This window comes from Prunus avium, chromosome 6 (genome assembly GCF_965620075.1).
Source record: "Prunus avium chromosome 6, drPruAviu1.hap1.1, whole genome shotgun sequence".
NCBI lineage: Eukaryota > Viridiplantae > Streptophyta > Magnoliopsida > Rosales > Rosaceae > Prunus > Prunus avium.
In genome coordinates this window covers 26,158,517-26,178,546 of record NC_142289.1, presented here as the reverse complement: position 1 = coordinate 26,178,546, position 20,030 = coordinate 26,158,517, and the positions used below count along the sequence as shown (strand labels likewise).

The 20,030-nt window shown below is 39.2% G+C and overlaps 1 protein-coding gene and 1 long non-coding RNA gene across 3 annotated transcripts; one reads left to right on the top strand and one right to left on the bottom strand.

The window, feature by feature from the left end:
- Positions 1–464: 464 nt before the first annotated feature.
- On the bottom strand, positions 465–11,068 carry LOC110760035 (uncharacterized). Of its 2 annotated transcripts, none has more exons than XR_002527199.2 (2): positions 10,769–11,068; positions 465–907 (listed from the first exon to the last, which is right to left on the bottom strand). It is a non-coding gene; the product is annotated as an uncharacterized LOC110760035 (long non-coding RNA). The 2 variants fall into 2 exon arrangements; XR_015836464.1 differs by having other exon boundaries at positions 465–877.
- A 144-nt stretch (positions 11,069–11,212) lies between these two features.
- Positions 11,213–16,989, top strand: LOC110760034 (Chaperone DnaJ-domain superfamily protein). The gene is made up of 9 exons (XM_021962210.2): positions 11,213–11,482; positions 12,507–12,597; positions 12,696–12,756; positions 13,602–13,679; positions 13,967–14,040; positions 15,060–15,173; positions 15,272–15,379; positions 16,561–16,599; positions 16,722–16,989. Exons 1-9 carry the CDS (start codon positions 11,409–11,411, stop codon positions 16,806–16,808), a joined length of 726 nt encoding a protein of 241 aa, XP_021817902.1. The 5' UTR covers positions 11,213–11,408; the 3' UTR covers positions 16,809–16,989.
- Positions 16,990–20,030: the final 3,041 nt, after the last annotated feature.

The following is a 20,030-nucleotide window of genomic DNA, read 5'->3' as shown; positions in this document are numbered from 1 at the left end:
TCCACATATTTGAGTTCATGTTATGTGTCCCTAATCCCACTATAATTTCAAAACAAAGGTGATACGATGGCAATGCAGTGAGAATATTAGGGCAATAGGGAGGCAATACGATGATAATGCAAAAACTTCATACTCCCACTATAATTACATTTGAACACACTTGAAAAGAAAAAAAAAGTGATATGATGGCAATATAGTGGTAATACCAAGGCAATAGAGTGGCAATACAAAAACTCCATACTTGAAAAAAAGGCGATACAGGGGCACTGCTATGGCAATACTCAAGCAATATGATAGCAATACAAGAGCACTAAGATGGCAACATATGTACAATAAATACACAATTGAAAAACAATACACTGGCGCAATATGGGGTTCATAACATATCCACACTAATTTTCAAAATAATACATCTCAAGCCACAACTTTAAGTATATCATGATAATCTTTTTGTTCAAACACACTTCTCAATCATCATGCAAGATTACCATTAACAATAACTTATAAATTTCCTTGCAAGTTAATTTTTTTACACATAATTAATCCACAAATGAGACCAAAAGATGATGTATTGTCAACAAAAAGCTTTAACACTCTATATACCATTTTTTTCTTTTTCAAAACTAAACTTTGAAAAACTAGTTTGAAATGCTAAGAACTTACGCATGATTAACAGTATCGAGCTCAAGGAAATGGTCTTCGCAGCCATAACCAGTAATTTCAAGCTCAGGACCAAGCTGAATCACAACCTAGCCTCCTTAGCCTTAGCTATCAACTCCTTGATGTTCTTCATATTGCAATCGAAGTCCATAGCCCATTGGTTCAAATTACACGTCGCCTCCTTCCGCAGCCTCATCCCAACACCTCAATTCAGTGACTACGGAAATTAACCAAAGCTAGTCTTTCACTAAATAAAAATAAATAAATATCAAGTGCTCTGTTTAGTTTAGCTATATCAAATTCATTTATTCTAATAAGAAAGTCCAAGGGGTACAATTCTTTTACATTTTTGTTTTTCCTATCCAAAAAAAGAAACATAGAGAAGGAGAAAGATTGATTTTATACTTAATCTGCCACATGTTTGTACCATCTCTCTCTTTACCCATCATGTTCAAGTGTATAAACACACACACACACAAAACAAAAAAAGAAAAAAGGAAAAACCCACAAGCCCAGCTGCCCATGACAAACTCAGATATAGAACAAAAGAAACCCAGATTACAAAATCCTGATTTTCATAAATTTTCTTCAATGACAACACTTAGCTTTCAAAATGTGTAATTTTAAAAGTACAATGAAACTTAAAGTTAATGAGTACCATTAACAGAAGTATAAGTTTTGTTTTGACTTCACACATGAGATGCACTATGTGGGAACACATATTTTGCCGGCCAATAAGGAGACGACACGTGGAAAAAGAACATTCCTTAGGTCAACTAATAACACTAATTAAATCCTATTTAATTAGAGAAATTATCTTTAATTTAAGATAGGAATATCTCCCTAAATTAAGGAACCAATTTTCACTAAATCTCTTGGAGTAATTCCTATCATCTTTTTGGGTAAAAAATAATCCTAACAAAATAAGGATTATTCTCCCAAAACCCTAGCACACAACGAGCCTATAAATACATGGATACACAAGGCATTTAAGGTAACTCTTTTTTAACCCTAAAATCCTCTCTTCCCGCAACTCTCTCTCTTTTCTCTCCCACACGGCTAAGTGCCACCACACACAGCTCCGGCAACCCGGTTCTTCTTGTGAGAGAAAACTTCATCCACTTTAGCTATTGTCGTATCTTTTTCAAGATCCAATCGAACTAACTTCGGCATCGAAGGGCCTTTGGTCAAAACCCTTCGGGTGTGGTCTATTTACTCATATTTATTTTGCAGGGATCGAGGAAGAGAGAGAAAGAAGGTCAAAGATCATAGAATCAACCCGCAAATATTCCCCGTGGGGAATTTTGCTCAAACATATTTGGTTCTTCCATTTAGAGCAAGAGTTATACTCAATGCATGCTATTAAATTAAAGGAATATGTTTCCTCCTATTCTTCACTCAACTAAAGCCTTCCAAACAACCATGGTTGGAAGCATGTGCACTCGAAGCGAGGCCGCCGCGATGACGCAATTCGCAACGAGCCAAAGCCATACGTCTTGCGATCCCTCGACCAAGACCATGGCTCCATCTCATGGCCCCGTGGCCACCGCATCCTTGCTGCCACATGGCCTTACGGCCGAATTCGAGGTTCATCACCACGACGAAGCCGCAGTGCATGGTGGAACCACCACTCACGACCATCTTGGAACAACTCCATCAATTCCCTCCTTTGCCGCCGAGCTTAACGATTGCTCCCTACACCTCTAACGAAACCTTAGCCCACGTGTCATTGGGCTCCACACAATTCTCTCCTTCAAATCCAAGCAGTCAAGCAGACCTCAGCATTAGAGTAGACCAACTCAGTCAAAGAGTATACGACCAAAACAACTTGGTTGGACAACTCTTTAGGCATATCAATTTGATCAAAGACCTTGGCCCTCGATCCCATGGTGAAGAGAGAAGGATGGAAGAGCGCGCAGGCAGGTAGTTTAAGAGGTCCTAGACAGGTCGAGCAGGAGCAAGCAGGCAAGGAGAAAGATTAAAGCGTCCTGCTCAGCACGTTGGGATGTCACATGCATCCGCTAGCCCTACTCAAAGTAGATTGAGTCTCCGATCGAGATTAGTCCAAAGACCAATGTGCACGAGAGGTTAGGCCTACGATCCGATTTTCATGCTCGCTTGGGCCCTCAGAGAAGCATTCATACGAGATTAGGCTCACGATCATCCTCATGAAATACGCGAAAAAACATGCTCACCTGCTTGCTCCAGAAGGGCCAACTCACGGTGACAAGCCATAGAGAATCCCTTGCAATAAATTAACCAGGTAGCTGATCGTCTTCAATGGACCAACCTCGATCACTGTGGGAACGGTAGAGATCGGTGTTTGCTCTCCACCAGTGATCAGCGAATAGATGTTCATAATCATCGATGAGGTCTCCCTATGTAATGGCATCATGGGCATGCCATGAATTGGCAAGATCAACGTCATCACTTCCACTACGCACCAGAAAATCTGCTACCTAATCCTTGGGGAGGTGTCGGGCAGATTAACAGTGATTAAGCAGTAGCGAGAAGATGCTCAACTCAAGGACTGAAGAAAAGAAGACAGACCCAATTTGTTCTTGACAGTCGAGCGGACTAGAAGGGAAAGAGAATAATCATCCTTCAAAAGAAATTAAAGAATCAGGACCAAGATGAGTGAATTCGTCCGTAGGTCTCTCCTGAAGAAGGATGGCAGCTCGAGGAGGATGTCGAGCTAGTATCCCTTAATTCTGATAAGCCATAAAGAAAAGCCCGGATCGACTCGCGCCTAAGCCTAGAAGAGAAGATGGAGCTTACCACCTTCCTCCAGAACAACAGATACGTGTTTGCGTGGTCACCATTTGGCATGCCAACCATTGATCCGTAGATCATCTGCCATCGCCTTCATGTCAAACCAGCCAGTAGATCAATAGCGCAGAAGAGACGCAACTTCGCTCCTAAATGAGTTGCCATCATTGAAACCGAGATTGACAAGCTTCTAGCTATCGGCTTCATTAAAGAAGGCTCCTACTTAAAGTGGCTGGCCAACGTTGTTCTAGGGGCAAAGAAAGACCAAGGCAAGTAGAGAGTGTGTGTGGATTACACCGACCTTACCAAGGCATGCCCGAAGGACAACTTTCCACTGCCAAGAATTGATCAGCTAGTAGATTCGACTTCCGACAACCAACTGCTAAGCTTCATGAACGCATACTCCGGCTACAATCAAATCATAATGCATGAGGACGATAAAGCGTAGACTTCTTTCATAATTGAAAGAGGCACATATTGCTACAAAGTCATGTCCTTTAGGTTGAAGAATACCGGAGCAACGTACTAGAGGCTCGTGAACAAGATTTTCAAAGAGTGGATCAACACGACTATGGAGATCTACGTAGATGAGATGCTAGTCAAAGCTCCCCAACAAGCAGATCACATCAAGAATCATGCCGAGACTGCTCCAAAAGTACCACATAAAGTTGAACCTGAGCAAGTGCACATTTGGAATCTCATCTGGCCCATATTTGGGATACTTAGTCACCTAAAGAGGCATCGATGCACATATGAATCAAATCAAGGCCATTCTCAACATGAAGTCGCCTACCACAACAAAAAAGATACAAAGTTTGACATGCAGAGCAACAGCTCTAAATCGATTCCTTTCGAAATTCACTGATAAAGAGACAAGTGGTATGAAGAGTGCGAGGTAGATTTTGAAAACTTAAAGACCTACCTTACTTCACCTCCCCTGCTCTCAAAACTCGTACTAGGCAAAGATTTGTTCATCTACCTGGCGGTGTCCAACTCAGTAATTAGCTTAGATCTCAGTCGCGAAGAGCTGAGGGCACAACATCCGATATTCTACATGTCAAAAGACCTCCTCAATGCAAAGACTCACTATCCGAAAATGGAGAGGCTCATTTTGTCCCTTGTAGCATTTGCAAGAAAATTAAGACACTACTACCAAGTTCACCGTATCATCGTCATGACAGAATTTCATTTGAGATCGATTCTTCATAGTCTTGATGCTTCTCAGCGACTCATGAAGTAGGTTATCGAATTAAGTCAATATGACCTCCTCTACTGACCGAAGACTGCGATAAAAGCCCAAGCTTTAGCAGATTTCGTTATGGAGTTCATTCCATCAGCCAAAGAAGAGAAGCTGGTTAACATATTCAAGGAAAGTTCGAGAACATGCGAGACCTCCTTCGTTGATCTTGACATGCTCCAATACATGCGGCAGTTACGCATAGGCGGAGCTTCAAATTACAAGGGAGATGGAGTAGGCGTCATTAAAATTACCCAAGACGGAACCTTGTTGGAGCAAGCCATCACACTGGGCTTTCTAGCCTCAAACAACAAAGCAAAGTACGAGGCGCTACTCGCTGGACTACGCGTGGCAAACTCGCTATCAATCAAGAGGCTAGCCATCTACTTAGATTCTTAACTTATCAGTAATCAAGCGTCAGGGGAATACATAGCAAAGTCCAAGAGCTTTTGAAGGCATTCCCTAACTTCACCATCTAACAAGTTCCCTTGGCAGAGAACACACGTGCATATGTGCTGGCAAGCTTGGGATCAATGTTGGATACCCAGTTCAGATGTTCAATTCCGGTTGAGCACCTTGATTAGCCAAGCATCAAAGAAGCAAAGCAAAACCCCATCATTGACTACTTAGTGAACGAAAATTTGCCAAGGGAGAAGTCTGATGCTAGAGAAATCAAGCAAAAAGCTGTAAGATATTACATGAATGACAACAAGATTGTTCGAAGATTATATTATGGTCCTCATCTCATCTGCATCAAGTACTCGCAAACTTTCAAAGTGGTTTGCAAAATCCACAACGGCGAATGTGGAAACCGCAACGGGGATAGGTCACTCGCCTAGAAGGCTCTTAGTATAGGCTACTTTTGGCCTACCATGCGCCACGACTCTACAGAGTATGTCAAAAAATGTGATCGAGGCCAACACTATAAGCTTGTCTCAAGTCTGCCAATCGAAGTGTATCATCCACAGAATAGTCCATTGCCATTCATGCAATGGACCATCAAATTAATGGACTCCCTGCTGCTGGCACATGCCAAGAAGGACATGATGATCGTTGCCACCGACTACTTTACTAAATGGATTGAAGTCGAAGCTCTATCATCTGCTATGTGGAACGATTCATCTGGAGAAACATCATATGTCGATTCGGCTGCCCACAGTTGCTGGTCACTAACAACGGATCACAATACATTGGCAAGCAAATGATGTTTGTGCCTGATAAATCACGGCCATGAGCTGGCCGAAGGAGCCCTTTCTCTCGGCCCTGGCACTTGTTCGCAGAAGCTGAAACGCAGCGTTTCGCCAGGGTATTTCGCCTTCCTAAAAATAAAAGAAGAAATGCTAAGGCATGATCATCTCGGCCTCAAGCGTAGGCCGAGGCCGAGGCCGAACAAAATTGCGGCCAAGGCATTAAAGGCAAATCATCACGTGATAGCAGGGTCCCAGGCTTCATTTAATGAAGTAGTGCCTGTTTAATGCAGCAAACCCATTGGCCACAAAGAAGCATTTAATGCATGAGGGAAGGTGGGAAGTGACTGAAGTCAGGATTTGGTGATAAGGATCAGAGTGATTAGACGTGGACATTCTCACAAGAATTCTGACAGCCTGAGATGTTGGTTCACCAGCTATCCAGGCCATAAATGCGTCTCCACGGCCAGAGGCTCAGAACCCACGATCAAGAGCGGCGGCCGAGATTCACCGGGATTTCTGGGGTCTCACCACCATACTTCACGATCCCAAATGTCGATTGGACTGCCCACTTGCGCTAATCAGACTCCACTACGCGTAAATTCAGCCTCGATTACTCATCCATGGACTCTTCCTATAAATACAAGACTCGAGCTACAATCAAAGGGTTCAACACCAAAACAAAGCCTCCCACGGAGCAACTTATTTTTTCCTGTAATGCACTTTCAATATCTTTACTTGCTTTCCTAGGAGTAGTGGTAGATTGTAAGGAAAATCCATTCATCAATATATCATACGACCCTTGATTTTCAAGGCGCCGGAGCACCATCCTTGTTGTTCGTTCACTCACCCCATATATCACACGACCGTCGCTTCCTGAGCAGCGCGCCGGAGCACCGTCGAAAACCCGCCACCAACACCATCACTCAACGGCCTTGTAGTTCAGGCCGTGAACCTAACAGCCGAGAACAGTTCCTCTCTCGGCTACAATCGTTTGACTAGGAAGACAGATCAAACAGGCGCACCACTTATCCATCCAACACTCATCAACACATCAACGCACGGTAGACCGTGCTGGCACGCCCGCGCACAACCGCACCGCACCCAAAAGCAGGAAACCCCGTGTTAACGCACATCCCCTCGGCCCGGAACTCCAGGCTGTGAGATTTGCGCGGCAGACAAATGACTAAGTCCACTCCACTTCGAAGAAATTCGAGTTTTTCAAAAGAAGTGTTCAAGAGAAGATCCAAAGTGTCTTAAGGGAGACGCAAGAAGATATCCAAGATGTCCTAAGGGAGACGTAGGACAACTATAATGAAGTGTCCTAAAGAAGACGCATGACAACTACCAAAACATCCTAAGGGAGACGAAGGAAACTACCAAAACATCCTAAGAGTGACGTAGGCCACCGCCAAAACGTCCTAAGGGAGACATTTGCCACCTGCCAAAACGTTCTAAGGGAGACGTAGGCAACCGCCAAAACGTCATAAGGGAGACATATGCCACCTGCCAAAACGTCTTAAGAGAGACGTAAGCAACTGCCAAAATGTCCTAAGGGAGACGTAGTCCACCGTCAAAACTTCTTAAGGGAGACAAAGTCCACTTGCCAAAACGTCTTAAAGGAGACATAGGCAATCGCCAAAACGTACTAAGGGAGACGTAGGTAGGCGTGGCAATGGGTCATGTCAGGTCGAGATAATAAACGTGTCAAGAATGCTCAACCCAAACCCGACCCATTTAATAAACGTGTTATGTCGGGTTCGGGTCATCTTAAACTGGTTACTCATTCCTAGTTTCCAATAGATTTGTACACTTGTGAGTATTTATAGTTGAATGATTAGCACATTAAGTTGCGTCGTTAAAATTAAAATAAATAAATAAAAAGAGGAAAAATTAGAAAAATATTTATTTCACATTAAAAAAGAAGAAACAAAGAACTACATTAATTTTTTTATTATATAAAAACAACATCATGGCGTGGTTTAGTGATTTCCGCAACGTAATTTTCGCTTCGGGATTTTTCCCCACGTCTCTAGGATTTACGAGAGGTGTGGGGAAAAATCAGAAACGAGTGTCATAATGGGCAGGTATAAAAGGAAACAAGGGGAAAAAAATCACAACTCATAAAACAAAACACCTAGCTTCGCCAATTTTCTTCCTTCCCATTCTCCTCAAACTTAGAAATAAAATATGGCTTCTTCATTATCACCTTCTCTCAATCTAAACCTAGCTACCCCAACATAGACATGGGGGTAAAGGGCTGCACCAGTGTGGATGCCCTACTTTGCTTCCTCACAAGGACCAATAACTGTAAACGACTTATTACTCATTGACAACGATGTTGCCATTGGAGTTGCAAGGAGTTTAGTGACTCCTAGGGATATGCGCGTGCTGGGGACGAGGGATGATGATCAGGTGGTGAGTGATGCCATGGCATTGAGCGCGCAAAGTGCGGCATTTGCCCGCAAGTGTGGGGCATCGCCTCATTGTGAAATCCCATGAGGTGCAGGTGCTAACAGCTCAATTGGTGGTAGAGCGGAGTTTGATTGAAGATTGTCATTGTCTTATATGGAGTTTAAAGAGGGAGAGAGCAAAGACGACGGAGGCGAATCGACATCAGCTTGAAATATTGCAAGAAGAGAATCAAAAGCTATAAAGAAATTTTTATTTTTTTTTATTTTTAAAAAAGGTAGATTTTTACTCTTAAAACATGCAAAAGCAGCTGGAGGCCCTGGATCGACCGGGTAAACGCAAGCAAACGAGATCACGACACAAGTTATGCTCAAGCTAAGGGTGTGATCTTTGGGAGCTCGAGTGATGAGCCCTAAAGAAGCTGTGCATTAAAACCCAAGAGAAGAGGTCCAGAGGGCCAAACTAAAGGCTCCTATTGTGGAATCATGAAGTACGCCATGATGTTGTTGTTTTTAAATAAATAAAAATTAATGTAGTCCCTTGTTTCTTTTTTTTTTTTTTAATGTGAAAGAAATATTTTTCTAATTTTTCCATTTTTTTTAATTTTTTTTTTTTTATATTTTAATTTTAATGACACAAATTAATATGCTAATCATCCAACTATAAATACCCACAAGTGTACGAATCTATTGGAAACTAGGAATGAGTAAACAGGTTATTAATTAGGTAACCTGTTTAAGACGACTCGAACCCAACACGACACGTTTTTTTAAATGGGTTGGGTTTGGGTTGAACATTCTTGACACGTTTATTATCCCGATGCGACACGAACCCACACAACCCATTGCCACGCCTAGCCGTAGCCATCCTCGCCTCCAAAGGAGTCAATGATGATGAATCAGCTTCGTGATTGACTGCTTGTGGCTTAGTAGATGGATCATGATTGTTAGACAGTGGAGCAATCCTCCCAGTTTGATCCTCATCCCTTGACTGGTGCAGACAACTCGAACTTTGGTGAGGAATGATAGCAACCATTTATTTATCGCCAGGCGAACAAGTTCAAAAACAGACTTATTTGCATGGCAGATTGCAAGTTTTGAGCTTGTCAGTTGGAGACTTAAGTAGAATGTCCTGAACATACCGCATACTGCCAATCTTACTATCCGTGCCGACGAGGTGCTTGACCTTGGCAGATAACGAAGGAGCAGCTCCTAATTTAGTCTTCTCAACAAACGAGACCTCTTTCAAATAAGACTTGATCACAGCAGAAGGAAGTCTTAACTTCTTTCTCAGCAGAGACACATTCCTTGCTCGTGAAGTTGCAGCTTCATTTTTGGAGGACCTAGCGTCGGCCTTCCTCTTTCTAAGGAGTTCGATCGAGAACTCCTCTTGTTCAAAAGGATGATCATCTAAGTCTGGTCTATACTACTTTTATCTCTCAGCATCTTTAGCAAGGGCAAATCACTAGCCTTTTTCCGATACTCGCTCAACAGCCAGTACCATTCGCAAAATGCTGCGGGTATATTCAGGGCTCGACACACCTTAGCCATGTTCGCTTCGAAATCCAATTTCTTGCTGATCCTAGTTAATCTATAATATTTTCCCAGAACCAACTTTTAATAGGAGAAGACTGCAACATACATGTTTATAAATTTTTTTTTTACTTACATATTTTTTCTTGTATGAGGTAGACAAGGGAATAGTCATGGGACAATTAAGGGAGCTTACAATACAATCAATTGTATGTCATCATGCTACGAAAACTTTATCATATGCTTGTATCTCTATCAAATTAGATACCTAGAAAAGAAAAAAATTACGCATCAACACTTGGTAGATTAAAGAGTCAACAAGAGTTAAACTCACTTTGTTAATCTGCTCAACCATTCACGTTCCCATATATATATATATATATATATATATACATATAAAGACCAAACACTCTTATAACAGAAACTATAAATCAATGTGGTGTGGCTAGACCTATAAGCATATACATGCTTTATGACTACAAACACAAGGGCCAGCTAGTTGAACAATATCAAGTTATTACGTATTAGTAATACTAAAGTTAAACAAAAACCAACTACCTGTATTCGCAAACCCATGGACAAATAAATTTTCTGGCCTATTCACCATTTCATTTTCTTAAAAGCCTTCAGAACATAACACATGCATGAGGCTTCAAAACATAACAAAATAAGCGTTCAAACATTTGCTTCATTATTTCATTTTTACCTAGTCACTGTTTCATTTTCTTCATCAATAAAAAATGCAGCAGCCAAATAGTGCAGAATTAATATATAATCCTCTCCTTCTCTGCAAATGGTTTGTCTAACTAGAAACTAGAAGACTGAAAACCAGCATAAATCAAAGGCAGATATTATAACCTAAAACTCAATATAAAAAAATAAAAAAATAAAAGCCTAATTTATATTAACAATCCCAGGTTTCAATACACCAAAAAAATATGCTAATTTAGAATATTTTTTTGCATATTTACCTCTCTAGGCTACCAACCAAGACACACCAGGATGAAATTGAGGAGGTAGCAGATTAAAGGTTGCTACTGTAGATTCTTTGAGCGAAGAATTGCTGGGAAGGTGGAATCTTTTTTTTGATGGGCCTCAAGATTTGAGAAAGAAAGAGAGAGAAAGGCGAATGTGAAGGGAGGATTGGATCTCCGCGATCATCCATGGTGGACTTGGTGTGGAAGAAGAGGAAGTTGTTTCACAGGTTGGAGACAAGGAGAGAAGGCATCGCTACGTTTTGTTCAAGTTTAGTCGGGTGGTCATTACACACACGGGTTTTATTTACCCGTTTCTATTGTAAGATTGGACTTATTTTCATCCGTTGGATTAGATCCAACGGACTAGAGCCGCTTGCATCCATTTATCACCAGTCCCACCTATTCGAATCTATTCGTCCAAAAAAGAATCAAACGTGTAGCACTCTCCCTCATGTGCCCTCGATTGCTCGTCTGTTGTCAAAGGTCAGGTACTGTTCTGTAGCAGCGACGTCGTCTATTAGGTAGTGTTCTCTCCTCTGGAACTGAGTCGATAAATCTTTCGTTCCAGATCGATACCGTACCGCGATTGGGTACGCTCGATCCAGATCGAAATTTGTAGGGGGGTGAGGCATCCATGGACGGCGATTTGCTTCTCAAGAACTTCTTCGCTGAAGTTAGTGAAGTTGAGAGGGACAACCAAGTCCTCAGGTCTTTCCCTCTCTCTATGTGTGCATGTACATGTATGTTATATTTGTGTGTATGTCATTGAATATGAGTTATTATATGGGTTTGTTACTAAACGATGTGGTTATGGTTACAGTTTAATTGGTAATTAGGGTTCTGGCGATGGGGTTATTTATATTTGTGGGCAATTAATGGAACCCTTATTGAAATTCACGTCGCTGCAATATGTATTGCCCTGATTGAAATCGAATAGGTTGCAATATGTATTGCCTACCTATGGGTTTGGCTGGGAATTAGAGTTATTAATGAGGTGTACTGCATTTCAAATTTCTTTTTATTTTTCATACATACTTTGACAAGATTTATGGAGCTGCGGTTTGCACTGTAATGCGTTTAATATGATTGAACATGTGTTGTTGGAATTTTTTCGAAGTACATGTGTGTACTTGTGCATTATTTTTGGACTAGATTAGAAGAATGTGCATGTACGCATTGCGGAATGCTATATAATGGATAGATTGAAATAGGTCAAGTTAGCTGAGTGTTTTGTCTAATGTATTGTTAGATAAATGTTCAAATTGTTAGAGAGAAGAGGGTGCTTTGTTTTCTGGGGTTGTGAAGCCCACAAGGATTCCCAGAAGGAAACTCTGTCCCATAGAAAATCCACATCGTCCCCTTTAGCATCTTAAAAAAGTCTTGCTTCCCTCCATCCAAACAGCCCAAAATATTGCCAATACAGCACATCTACCTTGCACCAAGCCCCTCCCTCCACAAAACTTTGGCTTTGCACATGGTAATGCAGCACAAGATTCTGGAATTGCCCAACTCAACTTGGGTCTCCCTAAACAGCATTGTCCATAAAGGATACACAACTGGACATTACCCACTCAACTTAGGCTTCTTTCTCTTTGAATGAATTTTGAGCTTTTTATAAATAAAATGTAATATATCTGTTACTATCAGTTTATCACACAATGCAAAGAAACATTTTGTAGGTATGTCACAAGTATCTAATTAAGTTTTTCTCGGCATTGGCAAAAATATGTAGGATCCTCTCGTGCTTCAAGTTAAATCCTTTTGAGTATCTTAACTTACCCTTTGATGCATCCCCAGAAGATGTCAAAAAGCAGTATCGTAAGGTAATTCCCTCCTTCAACTTAAATTTGGTATGGCCGTTTTCTTGGTGATTTTATGATTCAGTCATTGGTTGACACATTTTTATTTGAATTGCTTACAGTTATCTTTAATGGTTCACCCCGATAAGTGCAAGCATCCACAGGCTAAGGAGGCATTTGGAGGTGCTTAAATCTATGTTTTATACCGTGTGTTGGGTTTAAATACGTTTTTAACAGTTTCCATTTTATTTCAAGTTTTTTACTGAACATATGTTTGGTATATAAATATAAATGTATAGTTTTCCTTTGAAATCTGATGATTTTAATGTGTTTTGACATGATTTAAACCCTGAACTAACACATGTTATTGGAAACATACATGAATGGACATGATTTTGGATAGCTTCAGTAAGCTTATACGCAGACTGAAGTATCTGTGAATTCTGTAGTACCAGTTTTGATCTTTAAATTCTAAAGTAGCATCTATGTATTCATATACTCTAGTCCATAGTAGGGCAGCTTTTTACCTTTAGTTAGGGATGGGCAATGGGTACCCATTGGGCATTGGGTGCAGCTGGGAGCTAAGTTGACTTCTGTATTCTGTGTTTAGAGAGATGTTTGTAGTTGTACACTCGATTTAATAGAATTATCATATAGTTTTGCCTAGATTGTGGATATCTTGTTCACAGCTAGGCAGAAGTTTTTGTACCTATCGACTTTTATCAGTATACTCTTTATTTTCTCCAAAAAGAAAAGAGAAAAAATAATGATCTTGAATGTGTCATTTGTGTTAGTATTGTGTTTTAGGTTGGTAATTTTTTACTTTGAACATGTGCAAGATGACATCACATTAGATGCATTGTCTTCCCTTGTTGGTAGGCAGCTGTTGACAGTGTGGTGCTTGCTAATGCTTTGGTTTTGTACAGAGTATGGATGCAAATTATCTGTAATACATATATTAATGGACATTTGTATTTCTATATTGAAATGTTTGCTTAAATTAACATTGGTTATTGCTTTGTTGGCAGCATTGGCAAAAGCGCAACAGCTATTACTCGATCAACAGGAAAGGGATTATATTATTAGCCAAGTCAATGCAGCCAAAGGTCAGTACTAAAGTCTATTTCTTTTTTGTTTGTTTTTGTGGCTAGATTTTCCCATCTACATTGGGCTCTTAATACATCCAAAAGCGTTTACAAATCTCAAAATGTGGTTTGGTTAGATTAGATAAGTATGAAGCATTCAAACTATTTTGTGCCATCCTGAAGTAATGTATAATCCAATTATCCTTCTCGCATCTTTCATTCTTAATTATTAAGTTATTTGTTCTTTGGGTGGGGTTTGTGTTACTGGAGGGGGAAAAGCAATTATAATTTCTTAATATGGACTGCAGATGAACTTAGAGCAAAAAGGAAGAAGCAGTTGAAGAAAGATACAGCTTCTAAAATAAAATCATTGGTTGATGAGGTACTTTCAGATCCCCGAACTCTTTTTCGCTTGCATATGTTGCATATATCTGTTTCTTGTTATGACCAATCTGGTGGCATCATTTACAGATTTAGATCCTTTTTCTTTTGACCGATAAATCATTATAATTAATTAGGTAGATTTGACTTATAGAATTAATATCGCCCAAAAGAAATTACAAAATGAGTATTTTAGTAAGATTTGATTTCTTACAAGATTTGCCTTATTGCTGATGGTAAAGTGCCCCATGAAGAATGCCCTAGATAAATGGCTCTTTACTGAACTTTCAGCTAATAACCCCTATCACATGATTTTTGTTGGAAAGAGAGATAAAATTTATGTTATTTTATGGGAGCTGATTTTCCCACTTTTCTTTTGTCCACTTACACTCCATTTGTTTGAAATTGTATGCTCCCATTCCTCTTTTGTCCACTTACACTCCCTTGTATGTTAGAGTAAAAAGTATTAGAAAAAGCAAAGGGAAGTGGGAAAATCAGCACCCTATTTTGTTAGATATGAAAGCAGTTGTTTTATAGTTCTTTGGAAATTATGGTTTTGTGCTGTTGTATTCCTCTTATGATAGAGTTTTGTTGTTCCAGGTTTCATGTTTATTTTTTTTCAGAAGTGGACCCTGTTCACTATCTTTTTACTCTTTTCTTCTTGATGAAAATTCCTGTTACTTATATAAATAATAAAGATTCATAAGTCAGGTTGTCTTACTCTTTATGTTTCTTTGATAGCATAGGATATTGAAAATGCTATTCTGGTTCATTTTTACTTTGCATACTATTCATATAGCTTTTTAGTTATGGTTCCTTCTCTATCCTTCTTTGTTTACTGATTTACATAATATTCCTTTAATATTTCTTTTGATGTTTCCCCTGTTGTGAGGAAGGGAATGGGGAGTGTTTTGGACATGGGGGTCCATAATTCAAGTAGTTAGTTTTTATTGGCCTTTCCCAATTCCTGGCTTGGGAAGCAACCAAGTAAACATTGTGCCTCTTTGTTATATGATACAGGGTAAATATGAGCAACAGTATGAACAGTCAGAAGAGTTCCAGCAAGAACTGAAAATGAAGGTTCGAGAAATATTAACAGAACAAGAATGGCGAAGGAGAAAAATGCAAATGAGGGTATGCTGAAAATGTAGTTTTTTTTTTTCTTTTGATTCATTGAGCTTTGCGTATCTAAAGTTCCATATAAAGTTTTCTTTATCTTCATTGCCATTTAGATATCAGAAGAGGAAGGTAGATTGAAAAAAGATGAAGAAGAGACCAAAGAGATGTGGAAAAGAAAAAGAGAGCATGAGGAACAGTGGGAAGGAACAAGAGAACAAAGGGTTTGTTTCTATCTTTTTGCTCTTTTCTATGTATGGCAACATAAAATGTGCGCAGTTGGGCTTGAATTTACAATATGAGGTAGTTATTGTCATCAGTTCCTTTAGACATTATTTTTAATTCTATGTGTATGCTTTAAAGGTTACAAGATTGTAGCTAAATGTTGTTATCTGTTGGATTTGTTTGGTTGTTCTCATGATTAAAGGTCTAAGGTAAAGGGAGTTGCCCCTGTTATTCCCAGGTTATGCATGTACTATGTAGAACTCGAAATTCATTCCATTCATAAGTTTTTTCGTTCAACAAAATCTAGTCAATGTAGGGGATCTTTCCTGCTTAATATAACTGGAACGGTTGATTCAACTGCCTGTCTCATACATTTAAATGCCAACCAAATAAAATAAAAGAATGAGGAACTGAGGAGATATGAGCAGTTAATATAGATATTTTGGACATGCTACAGATACATGTTCAGTTGTCCACAATGAAGCCAACGTTTAATCAAATTGACAATGGCTAGTTTGTGGTTGTCATGGTCCAAATGGGTGCTGATGGTCTTATTTGAATTGTGAATTTTATGGTTATCTATACTAGCAAGCCCTCCGGAAGCATTTAAATAGCCAAGAACTTGGGGACTTCAAACCACCTCACATTCTATATATTATTGTATGCCATTCTCTTGTCAGGATCTGTGAGAACCTAACCTGTACCTCTTGTTATTACCCAGTGCCCACTGAATTTTTGAATGGCATCTCCATTGAAATATATGTTGTATCTTGATATTCTTTATTTTCCAAAGGCTGCAAAGTATTTTATTTCCTTCTTCAAAGGTAATATTGAACTTTCATATTCCAGGGCATAAGATGCATGTGAAATATCATGGGGAGATGTCCATGTTTCCAGCTTTGAACTCATTTTTGCCCGTCAAGTCTATAATTGCAGCTATATTTCTTCCAAAACTTTTGGAAATCTTTACTGGACTCAGTTTTCCAATCAACTGTCATATTGCTTGACATGTGGTTCTTTACAGTTATTAATTTGATTTGCGTAATATGTCGTTAGGTTGAATGACAAATTATGTCTATAATTCCAATTTGAGAATTTTAATTTCCAAACCCATTGATAGGGATATATGAAAGTTCAATTTCCTCACTCTTGTTCATTTCCCTTTTCACTTAATGATCAGGTTTCAAGTTGGAGGGATTTTATGAAGGGCGGAAAGAAGGTGAGATGTGCTCATTCAGCTACTCTATTATGAGCAACAACTGACCTGTATTGTCGTGTCTTGAAAATATTTAAAAGAAAATGATAGTTGCTCAATATACGGTTATATGTGTTCATTTGCAGGCCAAGAAAGGAGAAATTCGACCTCCAAAGCTCAAGACTGAAGACCCCAACAAATCTTATGTTCAAAGGCCAGTAAAACGAGGTTGAATTGCTTGGTTTTGGCCTGGTAGGGTCTTAATAGGTTGCGGTTTCGACGATTAACCAAGCTTTCGGGGATTAGAAATTCGAAAGCCCAGGATGTAGGATAACATCCCTATGAATCTTTGTTTGTAAACAGGATTAACATTGTGTCAAATGTGAGATATATGATTAGTATAATGTTTTGATACCCCGTATAGTATATCTAAATCTTGACAGGCAGGACCTTAATATGGGAAGGTCATTAAAAAAAAAAAAAAAGAGATTGATTCTTGTGAGTTGTGAGTTTCTGGGTCCCGAACAAGATGAGATCAAACGAACATATATAGTGGGAAATTGTCTAACTTAGAGACGTCTGTTGGAACATTCCTATCTTATACCAATTTAAAAAAGATGAAAGAATTAAACCAAATATATAGACGCATCTTTTACCAATTTCCTCCTTGTTTCGTTTCAAAATATACTCACACGCGCACATATGCTCTCTTCAAACCCCAAGCTTGATGTAGATTAAGTCTAAGCAATTCTTCAGATTTTAAGATTTGCGTAACTATGCCTGAAGGACTTAATAATTGTGATAATGGTATGAAACTGTTCCTATTCTTATTATATTTCTTACTCCTTTTTCTATTTTTATACAAGCAATATTTTACTTTAATCTAATCTCAACTACGGAGAGGGTGGTTCGAACCAATTTAGATATAGTCAACTTAGCTAACTTCATATCTTATTATGAATGGTGTTCATGTCAATATTTGCATCTTATGCACTGGTGAGAGTGGAGAGAGTCAAAAGTTAAACCAATAGAGATTAGAATTGGAGGGAGAGGCCGCTTTCATCTGCGGCTTCAATCTCGGGGATTGGGGAATCTGGCAAACCAGAGTTTAAACATTATAGGAACTCGTATTAATTCCATACAGAACCAAAACAAAAACAAACAAAAAAACAGAGAGAGATAATTCAATGTTCATGTACAAGTAATATGTGCGTACGAATTCGATCGTATATAGAGTTCTTTTCCTGCTGGGATTTAGAAAGTTATGTGACAATACGGATTCCATACAACAAATAATTCAGTGGTTATCTATCTTATTTAGGACTTAGAATTATAAACAAACTACTCCCCTGGTCACTATTTAAAAGACAAACCAACACCACCACCAAAAACCAGAAACGAGGGCCTAGCTAGCTTTTCTTCATATTCATAATCTCCTCCCTCCTGCATTCATCCTTAGCAAGCAAACATACGCTAAACTCTAAACATGTGTATAGCAGTCAAGAAGACTGAAGGAGGAAAATCGGCAGACCAAAAGGTGGGTGCGGGTGTGGGTGAAGTTGATGAGGAAGCACCTCTGCTTCAGTCATCGTCACCAGAAAAGACCGGAAGGGTTAAGCCTGAGGATGCAGATAATCTAACCGCATTCATTATTTTCTGTTTTGTTATTTTCAATATGATTTGTTTTGTTTTTCTCCGGCACTTTATCTCCAAAAGGGTTCTCCACCCCAAGCGTCCAACTGGGCTCATTTTCTGCTGACCCCTTCAGCATCGACGTTTCTGCTACAAACCCTAAAATAACTGCTCACTGGAACATCACTTTCTTCTTCACAAACCCTTATGGCAGCGGCAGGCTAATTTATCGCAAGCTCGACGCCGAGGTCTTTTACAAGAATGCGTTTCTTGGAGGCGCGTTCATCGACCCTTTTGTGCAGCAGCCAGAGGAGACCAAGTTGGTGCTGGTCGTCGTGGTTGCTTCTCCCACGGTTGTCAGCAATCAGATAGCGAAAGCCATTGATGCAGAAAAGAGCACAACTGGAGCTGTAAGTTTCAACGTGAAAATCCAAGCAATCCTCCGTATGAAAGGAGGTTGGGAATGGATTTTTAGTGGCCTTAAAAAATATGAAGTTTCTGTCGACTGTGAAAAGTTGAAGGTTCCATTCAATTCATCAAACACAACAGCAACGGCTGGATCAATCTCGCCAGGAGGCCCACGCAAATGCTTTTTTCAATGGAAGTAAAAATTTCACAAATATTCGTAATTTTATCAATCGTCCTAAATATTTTCTCCAATTTAGCATTATTGTTAACTAGTTGTATTACTTATTAATTCCATTATTTTTTAATTTTAAAATTAATTATGCCAAAATTTGTAGAATATATAGAATTGGTTTAACGAGTAGATGATATATATATATATATATAATCTTAAGTACTACAGTGCCCCTTGAAACATTGGTTAATTCTCACTAAACCCCCTTAAAGTGACTTTATCCCCTTGACCGATGTTTTGTATCTCACTTTGCCCCCTCACCATCAAGTCTGTTAAAAATTCCGTTATATATATTCTTAAGTACTATAGTGCCCCTTGAAACATTGGTCAATTCTCACTAAACCCCCTTAAAGTGACTTTATCCCCTTGACCGATGTTTTGCATCTCACTTTGCCCCCTCGCCATATATGAAAGTATGAGAATAGAGACTCTGATTGTAGTGTGTTGAAAAGTGAAGGAAAAGTGGCCTTTTATAGGCATCCAATACTCGTAACCTCCAAACACATTTAACCAGAAAAGTTGGTGCAATGAATAGAAAATTAAACTGAAAATTAAACAATTTGTAACTCCCATAATAAATAAAAGAAAACAGCCAAAAATTAAAACAGAAAATAAAACGTTAAAATTTAAAATCCTTTCAAATAATAACAATCCCCCACAAAGGGTTTTAAAATTTTAAAATAGTAAAAGATAAAGAAAATATACATATGGGCAACATAATACTATGCAATAGGTGTAAGTGCCTTCCGGGCTTGAACCTTCACTTAGTGATGATAGTTTTCATTTGAGGAACCTGAGTGTACACAGTATTGAACTCGGCACTTTTGACCAAACTTCAACATATCCCACACATAGTATTGGTTGAGACTTGGAAGCGGGGTAGCTCTATTTATGGCCATGCACTAATCTTGATTCTCATGAGAGTTGCTAAAGAATAGCCCAATTCTCACAGTCACGACCTCACGACGTCTCTCACTTAGGTGAGTTCTCCAAGAGTACATGTGACTTGTGTTAGGATTTTGGCTCGTCAAATATGTCCTAGTTGGTTTAGGATTGTTTTTAGGAAAATTAGAGGTATACCGATTCTTGTCCTAGAAGGATTAGGAAAGAATTTCAGTTTTCCTTATTCAATTCAAGTTTGGATTTCTATAAGCCTATTTGGTTTTGGATAAGTGTAATTTCC